The 17,272-nt window shown below is 57.0% G+C and overlaps 1 protein-coding gene across 3 annotated transcripts in view; it reads right to left on the reverse strand.

Annotated features, from left to right (window-relative positions):
* Positions 1–722: 722 nt before the first annotated feature.
* The window catches only part of ZBTB7C (zinc finger and BTB domain containing 7C), a 141,633-nt gene continuing 125,083 nt past the window's right edge, over positions 723–17,272 (reverse strand). For 2 of the 3 annotated variants that reach the window (XM_045296233.1, XM_045296232.1), the window contains exons 2-3: positions 11,116–12,324; positions 723–3,033 (exon numbers count right to left, since the gene is read on the reverse strand). In XM_045296233.1, the coding sequence (XP_045152168.1) occupies positions 2,379–3,033; positions 11,116–12,308 (1,848 nt within the window). In that variant the 5' untranslated portion in view covers positions 12,309–12,324 and the 3' untranslated portion in view covers positions 723–2,378. Of the gene's footprint in view, positions 3,034–11,115; positions 12,328–17,272 lie in introns of all 3 variants that reach the window. The other variant, XM_045296234.1, reaches the window with a different exon arrangement.

Here is a 17,272-nt window from a genome sequence, read left to right on the forward strand (position 1 = left end):
AAGACATGAGCACCCCACCGCACAACCACCGGTGGCCGCCGGACTGAGAACAGGAAAGAGGAGCGTCAGCCTTCTCCAGGGAATTCAATGACCCCCAGGTTTTTTTGGACTTCAAACGCTAGTCTTCAAATGATTCAGTATGGATTGGATGCTGATGGGCTTCTGGGGTGTTGTTTGAAAAGGTGTCTATGGCATTGTGGTACGTTTATGACACCCAGGGGGCCAAACCTGCAGTGGGAAAGGGCTAGAGCCTGGCTGGCTGCCGCCCTGCTGCCCTCCGGCAGTCACAGCTGACAAACGGCGACTCTCGATCTAATGTAATCAAGTCAGTGAATACTGTTTAATAAATAGGCCAGAAAATCAGCGGAGAGCTTGTCTCGGCAGGATGCGGCGTGCGACCAAAGTTGATGGGAGATTGTCCCTTGAATCGCTAAGGCAAACTGTTGAGCATCGTTTTTACATAGAGCAACCACATGAAAAAGTCATAAATAGAAAAAAATCCCAACGTTCTCCCACAGGAAGACAGGGAAATTGAAACAGAAACAAAAAAATTTAAAATAAACCCACAATTACCCAATCACTTCCCCCCACCCCCGCCCCAATCCATTTGCTTCAAGTTCTTCTTGATCATACAGTACTTTCGCATCTCTGGATATTTTACAACGTCCAACCCCAAATCGCAGTCAAGAAAACAAACCAAAACAAAGGAAAGAACTACCTAGTCATCTGAAAATTTGAGTTTATAAGAAGTCATAACCTTTACAAAAGAAAACAAAAGCCCCAATACCGATGGATTCCAATTTGTTCCACCCCCCCACCCCTTTAAATTCTGGAGTAGGGAGGGGGGTATGAGCGACGGTGGGTCCCAGAAGCAAGTGTCTGAAGTGCAACTGGAGAGGCAGATGCCTTGCACGCAGAGCAGGTCCGCCTGACTGGAAGGGCATCATCAGGTGGGCCCGCACCGAGTGGCCAGGGATCTGCTCCGGGGAGCGGAGAGAGGAAGAGAGTCTGTGGTCTTCTCAGGCCTTTTTGTTCTGTACTTTTCCTTCTTCTTCAGTTAAAAAGCCAAGGCAACAAGAAGAGCAGGAGGTTCTGCGGTGGGGACACCCGTGTGGATGGACTTTAGCACAAACCCTCCTCACCACCGGGGAACTGGGCCACAGGAAGGCGAGAAGGGAGGGAAAGGGAGTGGGGGCAGGAAGGCAGAGGCTGCGGAGTTGGCTAACTATCCACTAAGCCCTTCCTACTACGCACTGCAGCCCAAAGCTTGGGCCATCGTGCGCAAAGCCCCCTAGCCAAACGTGGAGCTAAGTGCCCCTTGCGCATCCCAGGGGGAGAGGGTGTTCAAACACAAAAAGGGGGCAACGGCCAGCGATGCCAAGCAGAGGCCTACCTAGGGCGGGTATGGTGCAGGCCTTGGGGGCCACCTCAGGGAGGCGCCAGTGAGCAGTTTAGAATTTGCCATCCCCGTTTCCAAGGCCCACTGGGGTGATCCTTTAGCAGGCTGAAAGAATTACCACGGGTGCTGTTTCCGTAGAGAGGCCTCTGCTGCCAAGGCCCCGAGAAAGCTACAACCGGAAACGCAAACAGAAGAAAATCCTGGGGAGCCAGGTGTTTGGTCAGCTGTTCAGGAATCAGGGTGGAGGGAGGCAGTGCTACGTGAGGTCGGGGCCCCTGGAGTCCCAAGAGACTCCGTGTATAGAGGTGGGGCAGACCCCCGGAGGGTGTTCCCCAGGCTTGCAGACACACACCGTGGCCTGCTGGGAAAGTGGGTGGTTGGGATCCCCACCCTTGTCTCTTGGGTCCTCTCCATCTAGTTTGGCCACGTTTCTTAAAGCGGCTAATGTACAAGTGCACGGGCATGGTGACAGAGACAGGTGGTCACTAGCGGCTTCTGGAGTGCCAAGCTGCTCCCCTCCTGAGAACTTGCTTTGGCGAGGGGTGTGCGTATGTGTGTTTGTGCGCGTATGTCCCCTTTCCCAGCAGGATGAAACCGAGGCACAGAGGGCGGCGTGGTGGGTCACGGGCAGAGGACAGGGTGAGGGGTGGGGTGGGCATTTCCCCAAAGGATCCGGGGCCCCTACTAGAAACTAGCGCAGTTAAGAGCAGTGTGGGAGGGGCTTCCCAAGGGGCAGTGGTGCTCCACCAGGAAGCCCCGCTCACTAACTCCTGCCCCTCCAGGGCCCCAGCCCCCACCCTGCTCTTGGCCTCTGCTCTGTGGACGGGACTCCTGGACCAGGGGCAGGAGGGGAGGGGGAAACTGTTGCAGCCACTCAGCTCTGCACTGGGTCCCCTTTTGTTACTGAAACGGACAGTTCGCACCCTCCGGTGGGCCTTGGTTAGGCCCAGGTTGGGGGCGAGGGCGGGCCCAGCCTGGCCTAGTTGTTGGCTTCAGACATGGAGGCCACATGGTTGAGGCCGGCCAGCCCTGGGAGGCCTGCCAGGCCCGCAGCCCAGGGGTCGGGCAGCGGGAAGTAGGGTCGCGTGGCTGCGGCCACGTTTTCGGCCAGCGCGAAGGCCAGGAGGCCCCCCGCATTCCTCTCGGCCTCCAGCTGCGCGCGCCCCAACAGCTTCATCTGGGTCTCCTCGAACTGCCGCTCCAGCTCTTGCAGGCTCAGGGCGCCCTTGGGCGCCGTCAGGAAGTGCTTAGCCGGGCTGGGGCCAGGCAGGCACATGGCGCTGCCTCCCAGGTGGCCGCCCACGTCGCCTAGCGCTGGGGGCATGACGAAGGCCGCCTTGTCGGGGGCCGGGCCGCCGGGCCCAAAGAGCAGGCTGGCAGCCCTCCAGGCGGCTGGCTTGCGGCCGCGCCGGGGCCGCGCCATGCGGCAGCTCTGGCGCTTGATGTGGCGGTGCAGGTGGTCGGAGCGCGTGAAGCTCTTGTAGCAGAACTCGCACTGGTAGGGCCGCACGCCCGTGTGGATGCGCATGTGGTTCTTGAGGTCGTAGTTGTGCACGAACTTGGCGTTGCAGTGGATGCACAGGTAGGGCCGCTCTCCCGTGTGTTTCCGCATGTGGATCTTCAGCTTGTCCTGCCTGCGAAGCAGAGACCCCAGTCAGTCCTGCAAGGAATCCGGGGGCCACTCCCAAATGCTCCTCTAGAACCTGCTGGGGCTCCCTAGGGGTCAATTCCAGGAACGGGGCGTGCTCAGTTCTGCTGCTGCACTATCTCAGGGTAGGGCTGAAGGGAGTCAAGGAGGGGCAGGGTCTGAAAGGCCTCTGCACCCCAAAACCAAATTCCTACCATCACTGAGAATGCTGACTCCTAGTGACCCTGTAGGGCGGGGTAGAACGGCCCCTGTGAGTTCCGGAGGCTGTCACTCTTGGGAGTGGAGTAAAAAGGGCCTCTTTCTCCTGCAGAATGGCTCATGGATACAAACTACGGACCTTAGAGTTAGCAGTCCAATGCGTAACCACTCACCACGCCAGGGCTCCGCTCTGCACCCCCGAACCTCTAGAATCACTCTGCCGCTTTATAACAGAGACCTGTCTCACAGACTGGCATGGGGCTGCATGTCCCCTGGATCATTGGTTTCTTTTGTCCTTCAATGTCCTTCCATGGTGCTGGACCCATTTATACAGGTGGCACTTGAATAACCAGCCCACACCCTCTTGCCCAGAGCAGGAGACCCCATTCCCATCTGGGGCCCCATCTCGCTGCCAGGGCTGCGGAGTCCACTAATCTGGGCACTAATCTGGGCGTATGGAGGCTGGGCCAGCCAGGCTCAGTCCCTGCACGGTGGTTTCTCAGCCTAAGCCCTGGCTCTCTTCTTTGTCTGCAGACAAGCTCGGGGTTTACAAAAGATCCAGGTGCAGCAGGAATGCCGCCTAATCTAGGGCCAAGCGTTTGCTGGTGTCAGCAGTATTAGTCAGAGGAAAGGCATGGGATAGGGGTGGGGCCCATTGGGGGTCTGGGAGCTCCTGCTTCAGCTGCAGGCCCACCACTAATGTGCTAGGTGTCTTTATGCAAGTCACTCAGCAGTGAGATGAGCCTGGGGCCAGTCAAGCATTCTCACTACCCAGAGCAGAGGGTGAGAACCTGGGCTAGTGGGAGTCACATTCAACACACCTCCCTGGGAGCTTGAAAGGAAGAGTGACGTGAGAGGGCTGTTTTCACCACAGACCACCTTAGGGGGCCTCTGAGCTCTGCTGAGGAAATGAACTAGCCAGCTGAGAGAATTCCCCGCTGCTCTCTCCCCATCATTCTGCTCCCCAAGCGCTTTCTCCAGAATCCCATCTCCTCCCCGCAGGTGGGCCTGAGGGAGGAGGCCGTCCAGCTGTGGCTTCAGGCTCAGCTCTGAGGTCGGATGTCCCCCAGCACGCTCAGTCAGATGGACAGCAAGCTAGGTATAAAACCTGGGGCCGCAGGGTCTCAGCTCTGGTGTCCAGTGGCCACTAGAGGGCCCACTGGCTCTCGTTTCAGGAATGGTTCCTCAGAGGTGGGGCGGAGAGCAATGTTTACAGGCGCCTGGAGGAAGGGGGGCATTGCACACCTGTCCCTGTCTTTCCCACCACCTGTCCCTAGGTGCAGAGCAGGCCCTGGCTGTGACTCTCATCCCCTCCCCCTCCTGTCAGTCATCTGGTTTCCGTCCAGATGGCTAAGAAGGGGCAGAGATCGGGACTGTCCTCAGGACTGGACAGTACAGATCACTGGGTGGGACCTGAGAGTTGATGGCTAACATGTTGCCAGACGTTGCTGCTGAGTGTAGGATAAACGCCCCCCAAACCCACTGCCTTCGAGTCAATTCTGACTCATAGGGGCACTGTGTAGAATTGCCGACAGACCCGAGCTTTGTTAAGTCTTTGCAGGAGCAGACAGCCTCGTCCTTCTCCTGAGGCCCGGCTGGCGGGTTTGAACCACGGACCTTGCAGTTAGCAGGCCATCGCAAACCTGACAGGGCCACCAGGGCTCTAGTAAGCTTCCCAGGGCCCTGAAAACACTGAGGACTCCGGTTCTGACTTTAGAGCAAGGAGACCAGGCTCTCCCGGGTCATGCAGTCTCCTCATTTGTAGGCGACCCCGTCCAATGTATGTAGTGTTGAGTGGTTTGGGGGCAAGGACACTCACAGCAGGGGCTGCACACCTCTCACCTCAGATGCTCAGGGAGAGCTTGCTTAGTGGCTCAGAGCAAATGCAGGGGCCATAGCATGGAATGGGCCGTCCGCGCCCACCATCCTCCTCACCAAGGTGGCTCCCTGTGAGCCAGGGTTGTAGCCACTCGGTCACGCCATCTCACTGAGGGGCTCTTCCTACACCCCTTTCCTTTCCCCACCGACCCTCTACCAAACATGATGGCCTGTGTAGTGAGTGGTCTTTTGACTTTGTAGATTGCGGCCTTTCTAACCTGGCTGGTTGGCTGGGCTGCCCTGCCGGTTTGTGGAGGCAGCAGTGTGCGTGCTCTGAGCTCCTGGCTGCTCCCTTTCAGAAAGGTGGTCCCCTGGCTAGGTGCTCACACCCCCACTAGCCTGATGCTTAGTCCCACCAGCTTGCCAACTCTGACAGCCAATTAAAGAGGGGGGCAGATTCTCAGAATGCCCAGACTCTAAAATCCATGGGTGCCTCTGTGGCTTTGGCCTCCCCTCCTGCCCTTTCCTTCGGAAGCCCGCCAGTCACAGCCACTCCGGCCTCCTCGGCCTCCCTGCTTCCCGAGCACTGAGCGCTCATCTTCGGGAGAGATGTGGGAGGCACCGGGGCCGAGGCAGGAGTCCCTGGCCCTCTGTAACAGCTCCCGGTGAGCACCATGCTTCCCAGCCGGGCACCCAGACGTGGTGGTGACCCGGTGGTGGAGACAAACCCTCTTCCAGCTGGCCCTGCTATTGACCTAACGTTCTCCGCACGAGGTTCCCAGGCCGGGCTCCAGGCCTGGCTGCCAGATGGGGATGACTGAGCATCTGGCTGCCAGGAGGAGGGCCCTAGAGATAGAGTGGGGATGGGGCTGGGGGCTGGGTGAAAACTGGTGGGGTCATGGGTGCCCCTGTGGAGTGCAGAGGCTGTCCCCTCTTCCTCTGGTGGGTGCGTTATCTTGGGGGTAGAGGTGGGCTGGCCTTGTCTCTAATCTGGCCTGCACTACTTGGCCCATATCTGGAGGCAGAGACCCTCAGGAGCTGGGACCCGGTGCTCCTGGCAGGGGGTACACAGCTGTGCTCTCTGGGAGCCCCTACCAGGAGGGCTGGGTGAGGCCTGATGCCAGTCGCTGTTGCCTGCAGCCCAGGACTAATGTGGTGGGAGCAAGAGGAGCATCCCCCAGAGGCCTGTCCAGGCCCTAGCTGCAAGGATGGCTGGGCTGTGGTGGCACCTCTGAAGACCCCTTTCTTTCTTCCTTACCTCTGGCCCCTGGCTCAGATTTTCTGGGATCTGAAGGCCCAGAGCCCTGATGAGGCAGGCTTGACCTTGGTTCTAGGCCACCCTGTCCTGGCCATTTGGGGCTGGGGCTGCTCTCTGCTGCCAGCCCACGTCCCAGCCATTCCCAGGGAAAATCTGTGACCATGGGCTGGGCTGGGAGCATGTGTTGGGGACTCTGAGTCCAGTGATTATTGGTCTGACCAGAGCTAGGTGAGGACAGTGTGGGGTCAAAGAAACACAGTCCAGCCGGGAGCTCCTGGGGTACTTCACATCTGGATAGATCAGGGCGGGATTACCAGTGGGACTGGGGGAAATAAGGAGCAGTTTCAGCACTGGGTTTCGGACACCACAAGAACAGAGAACACTTTTGTTGGGAGGCCTCAGTCCCACTTTGGGAAACCCAGGGAGGGAAAGTAGTGGGCAGGCCTTAGGGATGAAAGGGGCCCTGCTGGGAGGAACCCCACCCCTCCCAGAGTTCAGCTGCATTCTGGGAGTTAGCCCCTGAGGGGGAATTTTCTTGTCTGCACCTATGAGTCTGAGGTCAGAGACCCTTAGTAACTCATAACTCACTTCATAACTCACTCACTCACCACCATTGAGTTCATTCATGCTCATCCTACAGGACGGGGTAGAACTATCCCTGTGAGTTTCTGAGACCATAACTCTTAACAGGAGGGAGAAGCCTGTCTTGTTCCCATGGAGCGGCTGGTGGTTTCGAACTGTTGACCCTGGGGATCACAGCCCAATGCTTAACCACTATGCCATCAGGGCTCCTTAGTAACTCAGCTCTCCTACTGAGATGGGAGGGCTCAGACTTCAGGAGGACACGCCTGCAGAAAAGCAGTGCCCAAGAGGCCTGCGGGTCCCTCTCTCTGCCTGGGGTCCCACTCTGGCTTCTGGGACATTGTGGGGGGCTTGGCTTCAGGGAGTGAGTGGCCTTGTCTTGCCCTGAGTCTGGACACTTTAAGCCCAAGGGGCAGCCTCTACTGCTCTGAGCAGCTGCTGCACGGCCTCTGGGGTTCAAGGCAGCTGGGAGAAGGGGATTGGTCTGGGTGGGGGGTGAAACAGCCAGGACAGTGGTGTGGGTATGGGTGGGGCATAGGGAGAAGTATATGGTCTTGGTGGGGATCAGACTTGGGGTCTGGGACCCTGGGGCCAGGAGGACCCTCACAGGGCTACTGTAGGGAGCAGCAAAGGCTCTGAGAGAGCAGAATGGGGTGATGGGGGCGAAGGGGTGCCTGCAGGCCGCAGTAAGGCACCAGACCAGGAAAGTCTCCCCAGGGGACTCCTCTCTGACTGGGAAGGGGAGGACCCTCAGAGCTTTCCAGATCTGGAAGCAATACAGCTGCTGCTGCTGGAGACAGGCTGGCCTGAGGTTCTGCCCCAATGCTTGGAGGCAGTGGGAGGCTGCCTACCCAGAGGCTCCCCCCACCCCCGGGGCCCCCAGGAATGCACGGGGAGGGAGGGTCCTGGAATGTACCTCCCTTAGACTACTCAGCCAGTTTGTTGTCAGAGGCAGTGACAGTGAGGAGCCCTGGCGGCACTGTCCGGCAAACACTGGACTGCTGACCATTGGGTCCAAGGTTCAATCCCACAAGCTGCTCCTCGGGGGAGAGAGGCTGACTGCCCTTGTAAAGAGGTGCCAGGGCAGTGGGTATGGATTCCTAGGTGTGATCCAGATGAGAGCAGATGGACAGGCTTCTCTCCCAGGAAGCAGCTGGTGGAGTTGAACCACAGACCTTTCGGTTAGCAGCCTCCCAATTGGCCACTCTCTCTATACACCAGGCTGTCCTCGTGTTGGAGGCGAACGGTCAGGCTGACCGCCTTCTCTGTGAAGGCAGGACCTGCCCAGGCCTGAGTCACCCTGATGGAGGCCCCATGGGGAGGGGTGCAGATCCTGCTTAGAGTTAGGTGACCAGATGTTAACATTGGTAAAGCGGGACACCATTGATAAAACTCCTATCCTGGTGAAATAGCCACATGGCAGCCGAAAACCATATACCCTAGCTTGTCGTGCATTCTTTCCAAAAATCGGGACTTTTAAAAAACGCCATGGGATGCGGGGGGAAAAATGGTTAAAAATCGGGACTGTCCCGCCAAAAGCGGATGTCTGGTCACCTTTGCTTAGAGAGGAGGAGGCAAAGAGGTGGCACAGAGGGAGGTGCGGGCTGTGGGCTCACTCTGGTCCCCTGAGGTCACATCCCCTTGAAGTTATAGACCTGGGGTTCTCCTGCAGGGAGAGGTGTCCCCTTCTGTCAACCATCTGTGGAGAGAGAGGCCTAGGTAAAAAAAAACCACACAAAACTAAACCTAAACTCACTGCCATGGAGTCGATATTGATTCAGTGACCCCCTGTGGGCTGTCACTGTTTACAGGAGTAGAAAGCCCAGTTTTTCTCTTGAACTGCTGGTGGTTTCGAACTGTGTACCATGCTGGATGTCAGTGCAACTTGTAACCACTACTCGGCCACAGAAGCCCAGGTGGGGCTGGGAAATGAGGGCGGTAGTGCCTGGCTTGGCCAGAGAGGGCGCTGGGGGCCAATTTGGCTTGGGAGAGTCTGTCTTTGAAGCCTGCTGCTGGAGGTCAAGTTCAGATTGCTGCCTTTTACACCGTGTTTCTCCTCCTGGCCTTTCCTCATCGTCATCAAGCCTTGTTCAGGGACCTAGCTCCGCTCTGGGGGTGCTGAGTGACCTTAGGAGAAGGCTGGAGGGGTGTCAGCACCATTAGTAAGGGAGGGGATGCTGAGGGGAGGGGAATCTTGGGAACTTTGGGGCTGGCAGTTCTACAGAGGTCATGGGAACGGAGACCCTTATGGTGAATAGTGTTGGGCTCGGGTCACCTCAGGGAGGTGGGGGCTGCAGACAGCACCCTGCCCCCTCGCCCCAGGATTCTCCCTCCACTGTTACCTCAAAGGATCCGGGAGAGTCTCCCGAGGGGAGAGCCCAAGGCCCCATTGGAAGCTTGCCCTTCAGAGCCATCAGTTGTGGAGTCTGTCACCGGGAGATACTGCAGAAACTTCCCCGGCAGCAGGGTGCCTGACTTACAGACCTCACCTTGCTTTGTTCCTAAAAGCACTGTCACTGGTTTGATAACTAACCTGTTTCCAAGCATCCCTCCCGCCCTCCAAGGCCTAACTAAGCCTGGGCACTTGGCATAGAAGGGCATGCCCTCAGCACTCCCCATGGCCAGTTTCCAATACATGTGGACCATGCAGTGTTTCATGTGGGCTCCTGGATGGGGATAGGGGCAGTGGGAAGAACCTCGTCTAATACGTCAGGGCCATGAGGCAGGTATGTCCATGTCCACAAACTGAAATGACCAACGGAGCCGCTTACCCAGAACTATCTTATTGTGGACATGACTGGGAGGATCAGTCGCTGGCCAGTGACCATCAACGCACCCATGGGCTGAATTTCCCATCAATGAAGCCTCTCAAGGCCTAGAGGCCTGGTGGCCCAGTGGGTTACTCATGGGTCGGTGGTTCAAACCCTCCAGAGTCTCTGCAGGAGAACGATGAGGCTTTCTACTCCCGTAAAAAGTTACAGTCTGGGAATCCCACAGGGGCAATTCTTCTCTGTCCTACACGGTAGTTATGGGTCAGAACTGACTTGATGGCAAAGAGTTTGGTTTTGTTTTTAGTGGTATAGTGGGTTATGAATTAGGCTTCTAACCACAAGGCCAGCAGTTTGAAACTACCAGTTGCTCTGTGAGAGAAAGATGAGGCTTTCTACTCCTGTAAAGAGCTACAGTCTAAGAAAGTCCCAGGGACAATTCTGTCCTATCTTAGAGGGTTGATATCAGTGGGCTTCGACTCAATGGCAGTGGGTTCTAGGAAAGAGGAGCGGTTTGTAAGGCAGGGACTTCAGTGCCTCAAGGTGATGCCTAACAAGGAGAGCCAGTGGGAGAGCCTGAGAAAAGGCCCAAACCTTTAGGTCTGACCCTGGAGTTGAATATCGGGGCCTTCTGGGGTCTCTGATGCCCGCGAGCCACAGGTTTTGCTATCACACAGAGGCTGGGCCTCAAGTCCACTTCTCACCAGTCGCACTTCCCTGACCTGGGTGGCTCACCTATAAACTACGTGCATCGCTCCACCTCCCTGGGGGAGTGTAGGGAGCAGAGTGGAGGGCAACTCTAGGGGACAGAGCCGGCTTCCCAGAGGCTGTGATTTCATGGAGCCCTGGTGGCACACTGGTTAAAGTGCATGGCTGCCCCTGGAAAGGTCCGTGGTTGGAACCCACCAGCTGTTGCCTGGGAGAAAGACGTGGCAGTCTGGCCTCTCAAAAAGACCGTGGCCTCAGAAACTCTAGGGGGCAGCTCAGTCCTGTCCTGTTGGGTGCTTGTGAGTTGGGTCTGGTTGCTGTTAAAACACACACACCCCAACCCCCCACCCCCCGAAAATCAGCTCACTGCTTTTGAGTTGATGGCCCCTCAAAGTGACCCCATAGGCCCAACGTTTGTGAAATACAAGGGCTGCACTCCACTGGAGATCTTGGAACTGGGGGGCTATGGACCCCGGGATTAACAGTGGGGGGTGGTGGGGGGTGGAGTTGGGCCATGCCCTGGGACCCGTGTCTTAACCAGAACGGCTTTTCTCTTCATCCTCATAGATGCGCTAGACCTTGGGGTTCCATCTAATCCTTGTGCTAGAGAAAGCTGTTAATATCCCATCCCCGGACCTGGCCTGGCCTCGCCTCCTCCTAGCCATGACCTAGTATAGGATCCACTTGTCACGCGGCGCCTCCCCCGGCCCCGCCCCACCCCGCCCCCACTGCGCACCTGGTGAAGCGGACCTCGCAGATGTTGCACATGTATGGCTTCTCCCCAGTGTGCGTCCTCATGTGCCGCGGCAGCTTCCCTGCCCCCATGATGACTTTGTGGCAGATGGGGCACTGCTGGGAGGCCTTGGGCTTCAGCTTGCGCTCCTCCCCCAGCGGCCAGGGCGGGAAGAGCCCGCCCAGGTGGGTGGCACTCAGGAAGTTGAGATAGGCACCATAGTCGTTCTCCGCCTTGATGGGGCCCAGCGGGCCCGTGGGAAGGTCGGGGAACATGTCTTTGAAGAAGTCGCTGGGGAAGGGCGGGGGCGGGGCCGGGGGCAGCTCCTCCTTCTCCTCCTCTTTGATCTTCCGGTTCTTGATGACCAGGTCCAGGGGCCCGCCGTCCAGGGGCTGCTCGGGCAGCTGGGCCAAGGCACCGAAGTCCCCGGGCCAGAGGTGTGGGAAGAAGTCCGGGGCGAACGGCGAGAGGGAGGGCCGCCCGTCGGGGATGCTCGCTTTGGGGTACAGGTTCTCCCTCAGCAGGGACTCGATGGAGAAGTCCCGGATGACCCCCAGGTGGTCGGGGCTGCCCGCCGGGAAGGGGCCAGGGAAGTCCCGGGGGGCGTCGGCGAAGGCCTTCTCCGCGAGGTGGTCCGTCTTGGAAGGGCTTTGGTGGCAGTTGATGTCCTGGGCGTCCGGCAGGTTCTCTTGGTCTGCGAAGTCTTCCGTGTCGTCGTCGTCGTCGTCGTCCTCCTCCTCCTCTTCCTCCTCCTCCTCCTCTTCCTCCTCCTCCTCGTCCTCCTTGTCCTCGGCGCCGCCGGCCCCGCCGGGCGCCATGATCTCCAGGCACACGTTCACGACGCACGGGATCTCCAGCAGCCGGGCGGCGTTCAGGATGTGCTGCACGTTGGCCGCGGTGATGGTGAGCGTGGAGGTGTAGGCGAACTCCAGGATGGCGGCCAGCGCCTCGGGCTGCACGAAGTCGATCTCGTAGACGTGGGGCTGGCTGGCCAGGGTCCCGGCCGTGAAGAGCTTCTGGAAGTACTTGCTGCAGGCGGCCAGCACGGCGCGGTGCGTGCGGTACTCCTGCTCCTGCGCCACCAGCAGCACGTCGCACAGCAGCCCGTCCTGCCGCTGCTGGTTGAGGCTGCCCAGCACCTCGCTGCTGTGGTTGGGGAAGGGGATGCCGATGAGCTCGTCAATGCCATGGGCCATGGTCTCCGCCCGAGCCCTGCTGGATGGACGAGAGGGAGACCGAGGTGAGATAGAGCGGGCACCCCTCTCCCAGGCGCACATGCCTGCGTCCCTCTGTCCATCCATCTGGGGACGGGCCCCTCCCTCCCTTCCAGGGCGGCGGGCCTGGCCACCTGGAGCTGGCCTGGGGCGTCTCCATCACCTCTCTGAGGCTGGCATCCCTAGACGGGGGACCCCTTACCCTTGTCACGCACGCCCCCTTGGGCCTGAAAAATCGACAACACACTTCTGATGTGTTACTCATTTGCATCACAGTTAGGAGCCCTGGTGTCAAAGTGGTTATACTTTGGGCTACGAACCCACAAGGTTGGCAGTTCCAAACCACCAAGCTGCTCACAGGAGAGAGACAAAGATTTTTACTCCTGTAAAGAAAAGCTACAGTGGACCAATTGGTTAGCGCATGGTACTTATAAGGCAAAACAAAGCTTTTTACTCCCGCAGAGTTGCAGTCTTGCAAACTTGCAGGAGCGGTCCTACCCTGCAGGGTTGCTATGAGTCTGTTCCACCTGATGGCAGTGTTTGGTTTGGGTTTAGTAACATAAGCTTTATTTACATCTTTGATAGCTACAAACAGAACTTTACGAAATACATATATATGTATATGATATATACACACTATATATACTCATAGAGACCCTATAGAATAGGGTAGAACTATCCCTATGGTTTCCAAGACTATAATTCTTTATGGGAGTAGAAGTCTCATCTTTCTCCCATATATATATATATATATATGCATATGACATTAAAAGTTGAATTAAAGTGTGAGATTAAATTAAATCAATATTAAACTATGGAGTTTTCCACGACTTTTTTGAAGGCCCCTCCTATATTGACAAACAACAACAGCAACAACAATTGAACTGCTTTGTGGCCATTGCACATTCAGAAGCATTTTGCTACTGCCAAAGTTTGGGGAGCCTCACATTCAGATAGGAGTTGTGACCCACGGTTGAAGCAGCTTTGCTCTAAGCTGCTGTGGCCAGAGTGGCCCTGCCGCTTAGTACCCTGGGCCTCTGCTTCTGGCCGGCCCCTCCTCTTGAAGACCAGCCCTCCTGCCCTTTGGCTGTTCCAAACCACTACCACAACCCAGGTCAAACCAGGTGCTATCCCCTGAGACACTGGGCTCTTTGCTCGGACCCCTGACGCCTGGGGAGCTGTGCTTCTCACTGGGGAGCTGGCGGGTGCTGGTCAGCAGAGCTTCTGGAGACTTGAAAGGTGACCTCAGTGACGTCTGCTCTGCTGCTGTGCACTTGCGCGTGCCCTGGGGACCACAAGGAACAAACCATCCCAGTGCTGTGGAGTTGACTCCAGTTCATAGCGACCTTGTAGGACGGAGTAGAACTGCCTTTAGGGGGTTCTGAGACTGGAACTCTTTATGGGAGCAGAAAGCCCCGTCTCTCTCCTGCAGAGGAGCTGGTGGTTTTGAACTGCTGACCTTGGGTTAGTAGCCCAACGCATAACCACTACACCAGCAGAAAGGACCAGTCACAGGCAATTCAAATACTATGTTTGCTACAGGACCATGTCCATCAGTAACACAGCGCTCGCAGGTCAAGGGCCAATATGGAGGCTCCCCAGGGCTGGGGATGCTTGCGGGGCAAATGGGTCCTTTCACAAAGCCTGGGACTCCTCTGACAGACTAACCTTCCACATGGCCACGACCACGAAGCCAGGCTTCAGGAAGAAGCATGCTGCATCGGGATTGGAGGACGGCCCATTACCGCCTCTGATACGCAGACAACAAAACACTGCTCGCTGAAAGCGAGGGGATTTGAAGCGCTTACTGATGAAGAACAAAGCCTTCGGTATGGATTACGCCTCACTCATAGCGGCTCAAGGAAAACGAAAACCCTCACCACTGAACCAATGAGCCGAAGTGTTCATTTTACCTGGATCCACAACCAGCACCCACGAAGCAGGGGAGTTCTGCTGCTTTAAAAAAGAAGTCACTTTGAAGACTAATTGCACCTGACCTGACCTGATTTAAGACACTCACTCACTCACTCACTCACTCACTCACATAAACACACACGTGCTGTGTTTTAAACTTTTCATTGTGACTTGGGTGAAGGTGTACACAGCGCCTCGCCCATTTCACACTCAACAATGCAGATATCTTGTGTCTGAGGTCTTCCACTGCCATCCTTTCAGTGCACAGCCACGCACCCCATGTGCTCCTGGGTTTTCTGTTCCCATTCCTCCTCCGTCCTACACCCTATGGACTTTGTCTTTGGGTGAAGGTTGTCATTTTGGTCGTACATGGTTGGCTACTGTCACGGATGAGTTCTGTTCCAGGCCTACAGGATGATTAAGGGCCACAGTCTTGGGGGTCCCAGCAGTGTCTCGCTGACCCGGCAGCCAGATCTTTTATGACTTTGTGTTCTGTCTCACATTTTTATCCTCTTTACCCCAGACTTTCCAATGTGATCGTTTGTAGAGCAGTTGTTGGTGGCGGCTGGGCTCCATAAAGCCAGCCATGTTTTCCATCACCTCTTAATTCAGGCCCAAGCTGGACAATGAACAAGGAAGGCTGGAGGATCAATACCTTTGGGCTATGGTGGTGGCGAATATGAACGGTGCCTCGCAGACTTCCATGCATCTGAAGGAACAGATCTGTATTGGAGGCAGCACAGCCAGCATGCTCCTTAGAGGGGAGGAGGGGAGACTTCTCCTCACCTACTGCGGACACGTTATCAGGAGGGTCAGTCCCTGGAGAGGGCACCACGCTTGGTAAAGCAGTAGTTGTTGTAGGTGCCATGAGTTGGTTCCGACCGATAGCGACCTTATGTGTAACAGAAGGAAACACTGCTCAGCCCTGCACCCCGCTAAAATTGTCCCTGTGCCTGAGCCCATTGTTGCAGCCACTGTGTCACCCCATCGTGTTGAGGGTCTTCCTCTTTCCACTGCCCCTCTGCTTTACCAAGCACGATGTCCTTCTCCAGGGACAGTCTCTGCTGACAGCTTGTCCAAACACGTGAGAAGTCTTGCTGCCCTTGCCTCTGAGGAGCATCCTGGCCGCGCTTCTTCCGAGATGGATTTGTTTGTTCTTTCGTGGCCCACGATGCTTTCAAAGTTCTCTGCCAGCACCGGGATTCACATCCATCACCCTCATGATGGTTCCTGTGATCGAGCCCATCGGCCTCTCTCCTGGAGGGCCTTCTTCTTTTCCTGCTGTCCCTCTGCTTCACCGAAGGTGATGTCCTTCTCCAGGGACTGGCCTCCCCTGGAGAGGGGCAGAGAAACAGAGGAAGCTCCTCAAGGGCTTGACACATGGGCTTCAGGAGGAGCCTGGTGTGGGACCGGGTGGGGACAAACAGCTACAGCATTCTGTTACCCCTTATGGAAAGATAAACCTCTGGGGAGATGCCCTTTCAGAGATGCCTTATGAGAATCCCAGGTGACCTGAGGCCAGTGACAGCCACTGAGGAGGGGCAGGGCCAGCAGCGCATCACCAGGCATCCCCTCCCTGCCGGAGTGGGGACAGCCTACCCACAGCGGTTCCCTTAGAAGGAACCCTCCACCTGAGTCAGCACCATCCACCCGCACAAAAACCCAACTCCATTTTTGTTGTTGTTCCCATGTGTGGAGGGTCCGTCTGCTCATGACTAAGTTTGACCCTGGCAGTGGCTGAGTCCGAGCAAAGGCCTGGCCCTCAGCATGGCGCACTTACAGTGAGGAGGCATGAGGAGGGAAATAAAGCCCCACAAAGGCGCCCTGGGGATGGCCAACCGACCATCTTCTGAGTACGTCCTCCTTGAGCAGACAGGTGGGGGGGCGGGGGTGGGGGAGACCGAAAGGGCCCTGGCGGCTTCCTGGGAGATGGTCACGTGAAAGAAGCACAGTAAAACCAATTGTTGATTGGAAGTTAGATGCATCGTCTAATTCCCACAGGGATGCCTCATGGGCAGCAGCAGGGGCCTGGGCCCTTGGAGGGGCCTCCTTGTCTGCAAGTGGAATGACCCTCAGACCATTCAGTTAAAAAGCCAAAGGTAGGAAAAACTTGAGGAAATTAGCTGTCTGAGGAGAGTCCCACTTCCTAGGGCAGATTTCTTGAAAGACAACCAAACGGGAAAACCCAAGTCTTCCCCCAGCCGTCACGCCCGACTGGTGTCCTGGAGCAGAGCTGCTCCTTAGGGTGGACGAGGCTGTGTGTCAGGGGGAGGTTGCCGGGCACTTCTTCTGCAGTGCCTCCGGGTGAGTCTGACAGCCCTTAGTCTGGCCGTCCAGCACAGGCCATTAGCGTGGGGACATCAACACTGCCCTCAAACGCTTTCCAGGACAAACCGCCACACATTTCTCAAGTGCCTCCTTTTTGATTAAAAGGAGGAGATGGACCCAGTTAGGCCACGTGTCTGGGGGGACCGCCAGCTCTCAGAGGAAAGGGCAGTCTGGGCCCGGCATTGGAGATGGGGATCAGTAGCTGTGTGGCCTCGGGGGGCCCCGCCGCCTCTCTGGTTTCTGTTTCCTCACTCTGAGTGGGGGAGGAGACGCAAGAAGCATTTCATCAGACATTACGCTGGATGGCTGCTCACTCCTCCTGTGACCTTGGGGAGTTGAAGCACAAGGTGAGCTGTGGCCGTGCAGAGGTGGCCAGACCCGGGGCGCGGGAGCCCTGTTCCTGGCTGGGTCTTGGTTTGCAGGCTTTGTTCCCCTGGTGGAGGGACAGCTGTGAAGCCACAGTGGGGTGAGGGGTGGTCAGCACCGGGGGCTGCCGTTTGCTAGTGGTCAGAGGCTGCAGCCTGGAGCTTTCCCGAGACCCTGAGATTCCTGGGCCCTGGAGGGCGTGGCAGCATTGGCTCCAGGGGGGTGTCCTGCTCCCTTCTTCCCCAGAGCTCCAGCCTCCATGCTGGGGTGGGTCTATCAGCAAGCGCAGCATGCTCAGAACACACACCTTCTACACACACACACACACACACACACAC

Source organism: Echinops telfairi, unplaced genomic scaffold (assembly GCF_000313985.2).
Source record: "Echinops telfairi isolate 266 unplaced genomic scaffold, ASM31398v2 ScPeMD7_7400;HRSCAF=8409, whole genome shotgun sequence".
Classification (NCBI taxonomy): domain Eukaryota; kingdom Metazoa; phylum Chordata; class Mammalia; order Afrosoricida; family Tenrecidae; genus Echinops; species Echinops telfairi.